The 15,277-nt window shown below is 30.3% G+C and overlaps 2 protein-coding genes across 2 annotated transcripts; both read left to right on the forward strand.

The window, feature by feature from the left end:
- The first annotated feature begins 8,374 nt into the window (after positions 1-8,374).
- On the forward strand, positions 8,375-10,066 carry LOC115706442 (large ribosomal subunit protein eL14y). Its single transcript, XM_030634094.2, has 5 exons — positions 8,375-8,535; positions 8,640-8,741; positions 9,358-9,487; positions 9,583-9,695; positions 9,823-10,066. Exons 1-5 carry the CDS (start codon positions 8,533-8,535, stop codon positions 9,874-9,876), a joined length of 402 nt encoding a protein of 133 aa, XP_030489954.1. The 5' UTR covers positions 8,375-8,532; the 3' UTR covers positions 9,877-10,066.
- Positions 10,067-11,467: 1,401 nt separating this feature from the next.
- LOC115706437 (cathecol O-methyltransferase 1-like) lies at positions 11,468-13,271 on the forward strand. Its single transcript, XM_030634088.2, has 4 exons — positions 11,468-12,055; positions 12,254-12,564; positions 12,665-12,729; positions 12,817-13,271. The coding sequence occupies exons 1-4, from the start codon at positions 11,631-11,633 to the stop codon at positions 13,111-13,113; spliced, it is 1,098 nt and encodes a 365-aa protein (XP_030489948.2). The 5' UTR covers positions 11,468-11,630; the 3' UTR covers positions 13,114-13,271.
- The last annotated feature ends 2,006 nt before the right edge of the window (positions 13,272-15,277 follow it).

Raw genomic sequence — 15,277 nt, forward strand, 5'->3', positions numbered from 1 at the left:
GCACTCAAAAGACTTCGCTTTTACTATCCTACTCGTGGTACGTGAATTGTTGAATCTCAGACTGCTAAATTTCTAGAATTTTATGTTGCTGAAAATATTCCTTCGACATATCTTGAAACGGGGTTCATCTAAGGGAATTTTTATTCCTGACTTTCTTAAGAGATGATAATAATAATAACAGTCTTATTCCTACTCCAGTTGATATTGCTCCCATTGCTGATGAATATATTGCTCCTGGTATCAAAGATGACGAGGATCCTATTACTAATGAACGACCTTTTATTGATGAAAGACCTATTATTGAAAAGGTTTTATTGTTGATGAGGGTCCTATTATCGGTAAAATTCCAGTTGTGGAAGATGTCATTCAAAATAATGATAAACAAATAGAAGTTATTCTAGAAGCACCTCCTCTAAAAATATCGCAAGGATAAAAGAAATCAACAAGGTGTGATGATAATTGTGTTTACCTTGTAAAAGAAGAATATGATATTGGTCATTTTGTGGATCCTCTCACTTATAGTAAAACACTCAATAGTCCACATTCTTCAAAATGGAGAAAAGAAATGGATGACGAGATTGAGTTTATAGAGAAAAATGATGTATGGGAGTTAGTTCTATTACTTGATGGTTTTAAACCAATAGATTGTAAGTGGATTTCAAGAACTAAAAAGGATTAAGGGATAAATTGAAAGGTATAAAACATGTTTAGTCGTAAAAGACTTTACTCAAAGAGAAGGTATTTGTAATACCCGGAATTAAGAAATGCATTAGCAAAAACCCTAACTAGATAATTATGTATAATTGAGGAAATTATATTATTATATAATTTAATATATGAGAATTTATATGAGTTATGCTATGTTAAGACCCCGTTGGTGAGCCAGGGGCATTTTAGTAATATTGACCCGAGAAGGGTAAAATAGTGAACTTACTTTATTAACGTGCTTGTGGAACTATATTATTATATAATATGCATGTGTTGTCTTTTTCAGGTGTGTTCTGACAGGTTGGCGCGGTATAGTCACAACCGGGTATTTCGGGCCGAACGGGGTTCGGGCCCGAAATGCAATTTGGATTGAAATATTTGGCATTTTAATTAGTGGTGAATAATCTGAATATTTATTTGGATTTATGTGTGTGTGAATTGACATTTATGCATTGTATGAGTTTGGAGGTGTTATTTGGCTCTAGGGGCAAGATGGTCATTTTGACCCTTAATTTACATATAATAAAAGAAAGCAATTTTTAAGGAAAAGGAAAATGATTTTCTGGTTTTGATACCCCCTTACCCGAACCCTCTCTTTCTCTTTATCCCTCTTTGATTTTTCCATTTGATTTGGTGGAAATTGCTTAAAATTTGGGGCTTGGATTAAGCTTTGAAGTTGTGGGTTTTGAGCTTGGATTTGAGGTAGTGTTTCTACTGATTTTGATTTGAAGTTCTTGCTGAATTTATTTTATGAATGTGAAATCAGGGGTTAACCCTATTTGTGAAAATCCCGGATTGTGTGTGACTAGGATTACCGGCACCTAGTCAGGAGCACCTGGGGATTTGGAATCTCTACTATTGCGGGACAACAGGTAAGACAGTGATTAGCACGTAGAGTATGCGCAGTGGCGCTTATATTGAGAATGATATGCATGAATGTTTAAGTAACCGGGATTAGGGTTATTACCCTAATAGGAACGGTCTAGTACCCTAGGGTTATTACCCTAGTGATATATGTGTATAAATGCCATGCCATGTTAATTGAAATGAGATTTAGGGATTATGTGCTCAAGGCATAATCAGGTTGGACTCGGTACTCATAACCGAGATGAACCACTTCTAAGGCCTTAATGTATTTAGACGTGTGAGACTAACACGTGGATCTACGTCATGTAGATTTAATTAGATGTGTGAGCGCAACACATAGGTCTACGCCACGTAGACATAAATGGGCATGATGAAATAATGATCAGGTCTGTGCTATACAGACATGTGTGAATGAGCATAATATATTTGTTATGATTTATACTTGTCTTCTTGGGCTTTGGCTCACGGGTGCTCTACCGTGCGGAAAGGGTAAGGCATTAGGGCCGATCACCATGAGTTTCAGGAGCAGGGCGAAGAATGTACATGTTCATGCCACGGACGAGCGGGTTATGGGTCTAACGGTGTTGACTTTTGTATTCTGTTTTGCTGCTTAGGTCGGCTAGTAAGAAAGAACTTGTAATAAGTTTGTAAATATTTTTGGGATCCCAACTATTTTGAAAAGTTTAAATATATTATAAGTTTATTTTCAGTCTATTTAATACAAAAGTTTAAATTCTGCGCTATTTTAATTAGTAATCCCGATTAGGGGATTAGGGTTTCATAAGCATTTTGGATAGCGTGCCTAATTATTTAGGGCGTTACAGTATTGATGAAACTTTCTTGCCTGTTTACACTTAAGATTCATTCAGAATTATTATGGCTTTGGTTGAGCATTTTGATTAAGAGCTACATCAAATGGATGTTAAAACTACTTTTTCTTAATGGGAATTAAGAGAGAAAGCCTATATGTCTCAACCTAAAGGCTTCAAGGAAAATGAAAATTAAAATTTGGTTTGCAAATTGAAATGATCCGTTTTTGGTCTCAAACAGGCATCTCTCCAGTAGTACTTGAAGTTTGATAAGGTTGTGACATCGTTTTGTTTCGTAGAGAACAAGTTTGACCAGTGCATTTATATGAAGATCAACGGGAGTCGTCATATTTTTCTTGTTCTTTAATTATGAGGATCAAGTTTTACTTGCCAACAGTGATTTGTCATTACTAAATGAGACCAAAATTTTTCTGTCTACCAACTTTGATGTAAAGAATCTTGGAAAGGCATCTTTTATTTTGGAGATTGAAATTCATCGTGATAAGAATAAAAAAATTTCTTGGCTTATCTCAAGAAGCTTACATTAATCGTGTCCGCAAAAGATTCAACATAAATTTATGTAAGGCTGGTATTGTTCCTATTCTGAAAGGGAACAAATTTACTAAGCAACAACGTCCTAAGGACGACTTGGAAAAAAAAGCAATGAAAAATATCCCATATGCAAGTGTAGTATGGATTTTGATATGTGCTCAAGTTAGCACTATTATTTTCAAAGTCAATGTTCTTGGGAGATATTTATATGATCCTGACCATGATCATTGGGTTGCAGCCAAGAAAGTCATGAGATATTTGCAAAGAGCAAATAGTTTTATGCTTGTGTATAAGCATGTCAACAATCTCCGAGTTCTTGGTTATTCATATCAGATTTTAGTGGTTGTGTAGATGATTTAAAGTCAGCTTCTCGTTATATTTTTACTTTGGCTAGTGCAACTATTTTTTAAAAGTATTTAATAGACTTTAATCACATCATCTACTATGTATGTTGAGTTTGTCGCATGTTATGGGGTATCTTTGCAAGCTTTGTGGTTAAAAAATTTGATTTTAGAGATACGAATAGTTTATTTTATTTCCTCTCCTATACTAATCTATTGTGATAATAATACTGCTATTTTCTTTTCAATGAATAATGAGATTAGTAGTGCATTCAAAAATATGGAAATAAAATCTTCAAAAAAAAAAATATATGGAAATAAAGTATCTCACTGTTAAAGACTTGGTGAAGAAAAGAGACATTGTGATAGAATATTGCAAGACCAAGTCGATGTTTGCAGATCCTCTAACCATAGGATTAAGTGCCTTATTGTCTAATAAATATGTTGTTGGTATGAGTATTTTATAATCTTTTGTTCTTTTGGGTTGATGGGAGTTTCTTATTCTATCGTTTGAGATTACATTTATATATAATTTTCTTATTGATGTTATGAACTACTTGGTTTGATATGTGGGCCAATAATTTTTTGATTATTGGATGTTTATGCTTTCAATTATGCTTTGTTATATTCTCGAGAATAATTAAATTGAAAGCATGTAGTTCATATCTTGTTGTGATTATTGTCTTTTAAGTTTATTTGCTTAATGACAATGATATTTGTAGGCTTAATTTTCTTTTATGCATATTTAGTGACACTGACTTATTTATTAAGTAGTGTATGGTTAGTTTCATTGGCTTATTTATTAAGCATCACGGTATCAGTGAAATTGAGAACTGATAAGGATATTATGTTATTTTAAATTGATCACATGTTGAACATAATTTCTTACCGCACTACTAGACTTATTGACCATGTCGATTTAATACTTTAGTATTTATTATTATGAATGTCTTTTGTTGATTTAAAAATAATATGATTGTCATAGTTCAATATCAAATGCTAAATTGGACCAGTATGTTGAGATGCTATCAAAAAACTATCATTTTTAAAGTGGCCACAAATACTTTCCTGATGTTTAAGTCGTTTTCAAATAAAATTATTTTGATATATAATATACATGTATTAAAATTAAGTTACCCAAGTGGGAGAATGTTAGACTTTTTATTTGGGCTTACATTAACTTTTATTGATTTTATTAAAACTTGGGTTGATTAGATAGTTTTTTGCTGTGTTAACCAATATTGTTTGTGATCAATAGTTGATGGGCTTAGCATCTGTGTGTAAAGTCTAGGTGAAGCAGAAGTGTGGGCTTTTCTAGTTAACTGAAGCCTTTGATGAGCAGGTCCGATCCAACTAGAGTTATGTAGCTAAGTCCACTCCCTAACTCTATAAATACATAGTCTCATCACAATTGTATACTTTTGATAATCAGATAGAAATTAAAACTGCTTCTGATTTAGAGGCCTAGGGAGGAAGACTTAGTTGATAATATTGCATTATCAAATTGTGGTAATTGCTATGGATCAATCATGTACGTAAACCGAATTATTATCTATCATATTGTGTTCTATATTATATACAATTTTGTATCTTGGGTTGTTTAATTTATCTAACACTAAACACTCATTCTAGAGTGTTGATGGAACGATTTTAGATTATGAATTAAGTTTTTAGATTATTTCCATATTTGTTCTTGTTTATGCAATTTCTTGCTAATTATTATCTTCTTAATGCTTGATCACTATTAATTAGTATAGAGATTTTAGGTTTTACACTTGAGAGAGGTAATCTAAAATCGGACTTAGAATTGCATGACATAGGAAAAGTGTGAGATTGAGAAATTCCACTAATTCTATGAGTTTCATTTAAAGAGAATCATATTGCTTTATGAGTGCTTAATTGATTAACATTGAATAGAGATATCTTGTTTGTTAATTTAAGTTAAATCTATCATCACTCCAGAAAGGTTAATAGATTACATTAGGATTCTTGAAACTATAAATTATACGATAAATTGGGATAATCAGTAAATTGAGATATTTATAGTTCGAAATAGGAAAATCAATGCTCTAGGTTTTTACTTGGTGATTAAAAATCGTTGTTTGTTTGTTTATTTTTCTATTTATTCTATTATTTGATTCTTAATTATAATGTACTTTGGGTTATCTAATTAAAGTATAAAATTAAAAAGTATAATAATTAATAAAATTTAATAATCAATCCCTGTGGGTTCGACAACCTTTTTAGTATCAAAACTTTGCTATAACAACGCTGTACGCGTACGCTTGTAGTAAAAGTTATGTATCAAGTACCTTTTAGCAATATTCATAAACATATGGTATGTCCAACCAATAAGCTTAATATATGACCAGATCGGGATTCTACAAGAAAAACAATAAAAAAATTTAATAGAATCAAAACACAGTAAAGATGAGTTCTTTTGTACAGTTGTTTATACTATTTATGACTATTAGTGATGTTCATAGAAATTATCAAATTGCAGTTTAAATTCGGACTGCAATAATTCGAACTGTTGTAGACTGTAATTGGCGAGACCGTTTTGGGTGGTCTGGTTAATCTGAACCGTTCACCACTTAATGGTCTGTTAAACTGGATTATTTATAATAATAAATTGATTTATATGTTTATATATTAAAAATGACTATCTAATGACAATTTTTGGTTTAACGATCTTTTTTATTTTTTTCGGTTAGCTTTAACAGTGGTTTTTATTTTAATTTATTTAAATTATTTTATTATTCACTTAACTATTCTGTTAAATTTTTCTAAATAAATAGTATTCATAATACTTGATATATATTATTTTCACACAAATATCGCATTACAAGGATGTTCATCAAATCTAATCTGTAATATTTTGCTCATAGTGTATCCGATTCGCACTAAGTATAGATTTTATTTTATGAATCCAATCCAATCTGCACAATAGCTCAAATCCAATCCAATCTAATCCGCAAAAGTTCGAATTGGATTGATTATTTTGGATTGATTACTTTTAAATATTTATGAAAAAAATATTTTTTTTTCACATAACTAGCAACAAATAAATTAAATTATTATTATTTTATGTCTCCAACAACAAATTAAAATAAATAAAATAACAAATAATAAATTCGAAAGAAGAAAAAAAAATTGTATGTATAAATAAATGTTTAATTTTATTTTAAATTGTATATAAAAAAAATTATATATAAGAATAGAATATACATTTGATCTATTAAGTTTTGAAATATAATCGTATTATATGTATTAGACTTTTAAATTACTATTTTCTTTATATTAAAATATTATTTGTATATATAATTTTTTGAATTTTTTTATAAATATGTGTGCTGTAAATTAGATTGGATCGATTACTTTTACATGTCAATCAACATCCAATCTGTACAAGTATGGATTTTGAATTTTTTAATCCAATCCGTACGTGCGGATATCCGCACTTTGCAGATTGGATTGGATTGGATCGTGCGAATTGGAGTGGATCGACTATTTTATGAATACCCCTAATTATAAGTATGCTAATTCCCCTTTAAAATCCTTAATCGTATTCAAGTTTTTTGCAATAGCGATACATACTCGTTTGATCTAATTTTGATCATAATGAGAAGGGTTAACGAAATTTCACTAATCAGTCGAGCCTAACACGAACAAATGTAGAAAATTTAATCAGTTCTGTCATAACACCTCCAGAGAAAATTATTATTAAGTTTTATTTTGACAAAAAATTAGTTCAATGTCCTATTTGTACTATTTGGAAAATATAGGCTCTATTTGTCATTTAACAAAATGATTATTTCACAAATACACAAAAACAACTAAAAAATTACAAAAATGCAGTTTTACAGAATTTTGAACATTTTACGATTTTTTTGATTTTATTTACAAAAAATACGGTTTTTTTATGTTGTACTCTTGTTAATTTATTGTTGATTTTTTGTTATCTGGATGTTATTATTTGTTTTTGTTTTGATGTTATTTTTATGTTACTTTTTGTAATTTTTTTTGTTGTTTTCGTGTTGTTTCTATGAAAAACGTAAAAATATAAAATAAAAAATCTTTAAACATAAAAATATATTTTTTTTACAAAATATAGTGCCTTATCTAATTATCCCTTTAACAAAACAAATAGTGCAATGTATAACTTTTACAAAATACAGGGTGTAAAATGATATTTACCCATATTTTTATTATTTTTGCTTAAGAAAAAAAAGTAAAACCCCACATTTAGAAAAAAATGTTAAGAATACTGTAAAACTTAATTTAGCCCTAATTAATTCAAGAGAATCAAACAATGAGATTAAAGAATAGCGGAAGCGTACCGGAGTCCATAGAATCGATTTTGTAATGACCTTTAATTGGTATGATCTTCCAATTTGCATCAAAACCTTTCTCTATAAACTTTTGCTCTCTTGATGATGGGGATTCAAGAATACAATATGAAGCGATGCAAAAAATGGGGACCAATACCTGTTTAAATTAATCATTTTTGACTATTTCCAATTTGGCCCCTCATCAAATTAGAAATTGTCTAATTGGTATCCACATATTAAAATCATAACAATCATGCCCTTAAGTCATAAACTTTATTCCAAAATAGACCACATAAATTTGACTTATTTATTTGATGACCCAACACACATTTTATATATACAATTGTGACCCCAATTATTTCTAACAAAAAATACCCTATATTTTACTCTCAAATGGCTCATAAAATTTTTGGAGAATTTTTATTTTAATGGGTTTGAAATTATAAGTTTGTAAAAAATATAATTTTTTCTCAAAAAACTTATTTTGTGGGAAAATTTTAGAAAAAAATTAAAAAATATGAGAAAAATAGCATAAGATACTTGATTACCCTTTATAGTAACTGATTACCCCTTTGTTCACCATAAGGATACCTGATTAATTTTTTTTTAAAAGTTTTCCTATAAAATAACATTTTTGAAAAAAAAACATATATTTTTGCAAAAAAAAATATAAAAACCCGCCAAACCCAAAACAATAAATAATGTCGTGTGGTTATCTGATTCGAAACAAAGGCCCATAAAAGAGAAGCCCAAACATTTCTCTCCATTTCAGTAGAACCCTAAATATAAGTTTGATCCGAACTGGTAGACTATAAAAGAAGCTCTTTAGAAAAACCCTAATCCCTTAACACTTTATATTCGTGTCTTCGTCCTCTTGCTTCCGCCTCTTACACCTCTCACCTTCACACACACCACTCATCGAAAATGGTGAGCGTTTTCTCTTCTAAGCTTGAATTGATCTTCAGAATAACATATTTATCGTTCTAATTGCTCATATCTTGGTATTTTTCTTTCTTTGTTTAATTTTGCAGCCGTTCAAGAGGTACGTGGAGATCGGAAGAGTGGCTCTTGTCAACTACGGAAAGGACTATGGCCAGCTTGTTGTTATCGTCGACGTCATTGATCAGAACCGGGTATGTTTTTTCTTAATCTTTTCTTTTTCTGGTTTTGATTTTACTTTGATATAGTTTTCTTAGGGCTTCATTACCCTGAAAGAGAAATGTTCTTTTAGGTTTTTTGTATTATTGTTAGTTTTGTTGCTGTAGTTGGCGATTAGTAAAATGATGGAGTCTTTGCTTTGATCTAATAGTGTGGTTATGGATTTTCTAACTTTGAATCAAAAAAATTGAGTAACTTTAGATACACTCACTGTGGTATGAAACTAATTATTCGTTTCGATTTACTGCTAAAGGATAAAGATATTATTTTTATTGGTATTCTGATGATTTTTTTTTATTAATAAATTCGAAATTATTAATTTGGTACCAGTGATTGAACATAGTATGGACATTCTGAGATGTTTTAGTGGATTTTGTAGTATTCTATTTTCAGTGTTAGCTCAATCTCCTCTAGACCAATTTGGCTTTGATAACTTATGTTATTGTTTTGTGTTAAACATTGAAAATTACTGAACTAATTTTGTTTTGATTGAAAATGCTAATCTTTTGGCCTACATTGATTTTTTTATCTCCCTTGTTTTTGTGAGGTGTGCGTGAGGAGGTTAATCCTTCGTTTTTTGTGTCTGTACAGGCTCTTGTGGATTCTCCCGACATGGTGAGGTCACAGATGAACTTCAAGAGGCTTTCCCTCACTGATATCAAGATTGACATCAAGAGGGTCCCTAAGAAGAAGGAACTTCTTGCGGCCATGGAAGCTGCTGGTAGGTGTTCATTTTTTTGAAAAGTGATTTGTTGTAATGTGGATTCATATCTTAGATCTTTTGGTTTAACACTTTCTTGTGTCTAAATTGGGCAGATGTAAAGAAGAAGTGGGAGAACAGCTCTTGGGGAAGAAAATTGATTGTCCAGAAGAGAAGGGCAGCCCTCAATGACTTCGATCGGTTCAAGCTTATGTTGGCCAAGATTAAGGTTTGTGCCATTTACGTTCTGTCTCTTCTTCTTATACAGCTGGTTCTTATCAGAAAGTTTAGTTTTGCTATTGTATTATATATTATTTAAGTTTATACCTTCTAAAATGTTATTTTTGTGTTTGCAGAAATCTGGACTTGTCAAGCAAGAGCTCGCTAAGTTGAAAAAGGCCAATGCATAAACATTTGTTATTGAGTTTTTAAAATTTTGTTTTGAGCTTTCAAAAAATTCTATCTTTGGTTGTTAGCCTTGTTTCAGATCAGTTTAAGTTTTGGATATTGTTGAAGGATTGAAGGAGACATATTACTGGTTTTGTCTTTCAACTTAAATTACCATCTTTTAATGTAGAATTTTTTGTTGTTTCTCTTTTACTTATCTATTGGTTGATGTTTGTCTAGTTTTGTTATATGATTCGAAACACTATTTAAAACCGTTTTAATTTACCAGTATTAGAACTTAATTTTCTTAATGATTTATCCATCATTTTCTTATTGTAATGATTTATTCTTAACAAAAATTTCTGTGTGAACATCAAGCAACCATTGTTAGAAAGCTTACTAATAATGCAAGGAAAGTCCTAATCACACCATATGTTCCCATGATACTGAAGATTTTGTACATATACTTCAACGTATCAAATGAATGATGTACAACAAGATTCTAATAACAATAGAAAAGATTTAAGCAAGAACTAAAACTAGAAATCTGAAGAAATGTATTTACGTATTTACGTATTCATCACCACCGACATTCAAAAACAAGAACCAATGTTGGAAAGGAGCCAGGCGATGTGGTACTTTTAGGTTCAAACTAATTACTAATTACAGCATATTACATGTTTCTTAACCGGAAATATGTTTCTTATTACAGCATTTGAAAAGAATAATAGGAATATAAATGGAGTGGAATAAAATTTAAAATACATACAAAAAATTAGTTATTAATTTTTCTTTTCATTCATTGAAATAGTCTTTTTTTCTTTTTTAAAATAAAATAGTTAATCTACTAAAATAGTAGAAAGACCGTTATATTAAAATATTATTCTAATACTTAAATATGCAATCAAACAATGAAATGAAGATTATTTCTTTTCCATTATATTTTATTTCATTACCTCCAACTAAACGCCACCTTAATTACTAATTATGACATCTTATTACATCTTTCTTAACCTCTATTTTTGAAAAATATGTCGGAATAGTTTTTTCATAATGATATTCGTTATAAATTAAGGTGGCGTTTGGTTGGAGGTATTGAAATGGAATGGAATGGAAATGAAACAATTTTCATTCCATTCCTTTGTTTGGTTGCATTTTAAAGTATTGGAATGGCATTCCAATGGAATGCTCTTTCTACCATTTTGGTGGAATGACTATTCCATTTTAAAAAGAAAGAAATGACCATTCCAATGTAACAAGAAATAATATTTAATTATTTTTTTATCAATTTTTTTATGCATTTTAAATTTTATTCCATTTCTATTCCTATTCCCATTTCCATTCCTATTCCTATATTTTCATTCCTCCCAACCAAACGCCTAAATTACTACATCATGTAAATTTTAAAATGTGGTTAAGTTTTTTAAACAATTCATGAGATTAGTAAAGGAAAAATAACATACACACTTTTTATTATATTATTAATAAACACATTTGAGTAAAACCTGATTTTACCTCCAAATTGAGGTGGAGTGTTTTAATTGGCTTGTATAGGTAAAAATGGGACAAATTTTTTGGCTTTGTTAATGTGCTTCTTTAGCTAATTTGGATTAGCTACAAATAGATGATTAAGAATACTGTAGTCACAGTCACATCAAAAAAAGGATGGAATTAAAGGTCATTGTCACGGTGTTGTCATAATAATCACTCAATTACTTACAACTGTCACATACACAAATTCGATCTCAAGCACCAAAAAGAAAGCAGGTACTCTCTCATGGCTCCTCCCTCAGAAGAATTGGAAAGCTCTCCACAAATTGTTAGCGATGAAAGGAAACAAGAAGAAGAGAACTTTGCATACGCAGCACAGCTTGTGAACTCAAGTGTGCTCTCCATGTCCTTGCAATCTGCCATTGAGCTTGGAGTTTTTGATATCTTAGCCAAAGCTGGTGATGCAGCTAAGCTCTCTGCGCAGGACATCGTGGCGCAGATGCCTACCAGCAATCCTGATGCGCCTGGAATGTTAGATCGCATCCTCAGAATGCTGGCCAGCCACTCTGTGCTTGCATGTTCTCTGGAGAATGAAGATCTAAGGGTGTACAGTCTTAATGGTGTATCCAAGTTATTTGTTACTAATGAAGATGGTGTTTCATTGGGTCCCTTGATGTCTTTGTTGCAAGATAAGGTCTTCTTGGATAGCTGGTCAGTCTTTATTTATTTGATCTTTTATAATTAACTACATGGAGATATATTGTTATGTTGTTTAGTTCAAGTATTTGATTGATTGAACCCAAAGCCTTTAAAAACCAATTAGATTCTTAAAGAGTTTAAGAGTTAATTTACAAACAATTAATCAACATAATTTTAGTGTAAACTTGTATGCCTTTAATGAATGAGCAGGTCCCAGCTGAAAGGTGCAATTCTTGAAGGGGGAATACCCTTTAACAGAGTCCATGGAATGCATGCTTTTGAGTATCCAAGATTGGACCAAAAATTCAACCAGGTCTTTAACAAAGCAATGCACAACATGACTACTGTGGTTATGAAGAAGATCCTAGAGGCTTACAATGGTTTTGAGAACCTTGGGAAAGTAGTAGATGTTGGGGGTGGTTTAGGAGGGACCCTAAACCAAATCACTTCCAAATACCCTCATATTAAGGGTATTAATTTTGACTTGCCTCATGTTGTAGAACATGCACCCTCTTATCCAGGTATTTACATAAATGGTTTTCTATTTATGAAAGTCATGTCATATATTTTCACTAAGCATTTGGTGTAGACTAAAAATGAAGAAGCTTGTAAATGTTGCAGGGGTTGAACATGTGGGTGGAGATATGTTTGAAAGTGTTCCAACTGGGGATGCCATTTTAATGAAGGTCAGTTTTGAGTTTCCCAATTAACTTGCAGACACTTTTTCTTGATAGTACTTCTGTGACTGATGTATACTAATGTTGATAATTTAGTTGATACTTCATGACTGGAGTGATGAATACTGCTTGAAACTATTGAAGAATTGTTACAAAGCTATTCCCGACAACGGAAATGTTACAGTTATGGAGGCTATTCTTCCAACTGTACCGGAGACTAGTTCTGTTGATAGATGCATCTCCCAAGGGGATGTGCTTATGATGACTCAAAATCCAGGAGGAAAAGAGCGCAGCAAGAAAGAGTTATTAGCATTGGCAATTGGTGCAGGATTCAATGGCATAAGATTTGAATGTTTTGTTTGCAACTTTATGATCATGAAGTTCTATAAGTAGATTGTTAGAGCACAACAAAGAAAAGTGAGCTTTTAAGAAACAATGGTGAAATGAAATGAAAATAACACAATGAATTGAATGAATAGTTAGCTCTACATAATCAGTGATGACTTTGTTTATTTATACTGAGATGAATGAAGTAGACGAAACAGTTACAAGAATAGTTAGTCAGATGTAATGACAGCTTTACAAAACTAACAAGTTAATTTTTAACTACTTGGGGAAGCCTCTTGTGTATCATTAACATTTCCCCTCAAAATTTGGAAGCAAACAAGTTGCATTGAGTTTGAGAGATGGCAAGAAGCTTGGTAAGTAAGTCTGTTATTCGGAGGTTGGATGGCACATAACTAATGTCCCGAGAGTTGGCAAAGACTTGGTCTCGCACAAACTCGAGGTCAATCTCTATGTGCTTCATCCGAGCATAGAAAACAGGATTTAAACTCTGTAAGTACTAAGTACCACAAGATTTCTGAAAAAATTAGAGCCAAAGAATGGTATCCAAACTCTGTACTTAATCTAGCCACAACCTATTGTTTCTTTGAAGACAAGCTAACTAAATTGCTTCTAAAAAATATGTAGTAGCCTGAGGTTGAACGACGATCATCAATAGAGTTGGCCCAATCAGCATCTATAGATCCTTGGATATCTAAATTTTGAGTTGGTGTAAAGCTGATACCATAATGAGTTGTACCAACAAGGTATCTTAGAACCCATTTGCAAGCATACCACTGATCAGAAGTAGAAGCCTTACAGAACTGACTTAGCTTGTTTATGGCAAAATAATATTCATATAACAACACAATCATTGGTTTTTCTATTAGATAAATCATAGAATATAATATTTTTTCTTTAATTTAATATTTGAGTTTGTATTAAAACTTTCAAAGTTTTTTATTTTATTATTTATTTAGTTATTATATATGCCCCTGAGTTTTAATTTGTTTGGAAATTTAGTTTCTGAAAGTAAAAAAGAAATATTTTGGGAAATTATTTTATATATTATTTTTTTATTTTTATTTTATTTTTTCATTTTCATGATTTGGGTTATTCGGTGGTTGGTGAGTGAGTTGCAATGTGAATTTAGATTACCCTTTAAGTTGCTTGGTTAGTTATTCTACATATTTTTGTATAAATGCAAAAAAAAAAAAAAAAAAATTGCATGTAAAAATTAAAAAACTCAATATTTAATTGTTTGAGTTCTATGAATAATAGTACTTCTCTTTATTTTTATTTATTGTTTTCACAAAATTCTTAATACAATATATTAAAATATTCTGACGTGTATAAAGAGAGAAATGTGATAATTACTCTTTAAGAAAACTTAAAAACAATATTCAATTATCCAAGTGGATGTGCTTGAGTTAAACTCCAAGCACAATGAGAATGTACTCAAAATATATCTTATAAAATAACTACCATATAATATAAAAAAGAAAAAACTTAATTAAATAAAGAAAAAAAAGGGAGAACTTACATTATTAAAATTAGAAAATGGAGAACTTAATTAAATAAAGGAGAAAAGAAAAAGAGAACTTCCTCTACTAATTTTGTAAGGAATGCCATTAAGAGTAATTTTAATTATTTTTATTTTATTTTTTAATATAAAATATATAATGACAATTTTATCCTTTAAAATATATCTTACAAAATAATTATCATATAATATAGTTTAACTTAAAAGGGAAATTTAATTAATTTAAGCATTCCGATTACGTTTCCTAATAAAGTAAATAAGATAAATCACAACTATTCCATTTCCAACAAATTTTTATTACAAATATTGATTCCGATTATTTTTTATTTATTCCGTTACATTTCTCTATTAATTTATTCCGATTTTAAATATTGTATTGTAAACGTGCCATAAAGTTATACTATAATGGTAGGACCTAACAAAAGTTTTCTACCGGTAGGGAATTTTTTTTGACCATTGATTTTAAATCTTGCGGTTAAGATGCATACTCTTATTATAGGACTACTTGTATACAATTAAAATTTTATATATAATATAATAATATTTAATAATATATTTTTATTTTTAATATAAAATGATATTAATAGTTAAAAATTTTATTAATTTTTATTTTTAATTAGGGAAAAAAACAGAAAAATACAAAAAAGGAAAAAAAAATTACATGGGCCGGCCCATTAAATATTTATACAG

The sequence above is a fragment of the Cannabis sativa genome, chromosome 1 (genome assembly GCF_029168945.1).
Source record: "Cannabis sativa cultivar Pink pepper isolate KNU-18-1 chromosome 1, ASM2916894v1, whole genome shotgun sequence".
NCBI classification, from domain to species: Eukaryota; Viridiplantae; Streptophyta; class Magnoliopsida; order Rosales; family Cannabaceae; genus Cannabis; species Cannabis sativa.

What these genes read in the sequence shown, in the direction of transcription:
- LOC115706442 (XM_030634094.2), top strand. An exon ending in ACGTCATTGATCAGAACCGG is followed by an intron (nt 8,742 to 9,357) that starts GTATGTTTTTTC and finishes GTGTCTGTACAG; the next exon opens with GCTCTTGTGGATTCTCCCGA. An exon ending in TTATGTTGGCCAAGATTAAG is followed by an intron (nt 9,696 to 9,822) that starts GTTTGTGCCATT and finishes TTGTGTTTGCAG; the next exon opens with AAATCTGGACTTGTCAAGCA.
- LOC115706437 (XM_030634088.2), top strand. Translation starts at nt 11,631, where the DNA reads ATGGCTCCTCCCTCAGAAGAATTGGAAAGCTCTCCACAAATTGTTAGC. An exon ending in ACATGCACCCTCTTATCCAG is followed by an intron (nt 12,565 to 12,664) that starts GTATTTACATAA and finishes TAAATGTTGCAG; the next exon opens with GGGTTGAACATGTGGGTGGA. An exon ending in GGGATGCCATTTTAATGAAG is followed by an intron (nt 12,730 to 12,816) that starts GTCAGTTTTGAG and finishes TTGATAATTTAG; the next exon opens with TTGATACTTCATGACTGGAG.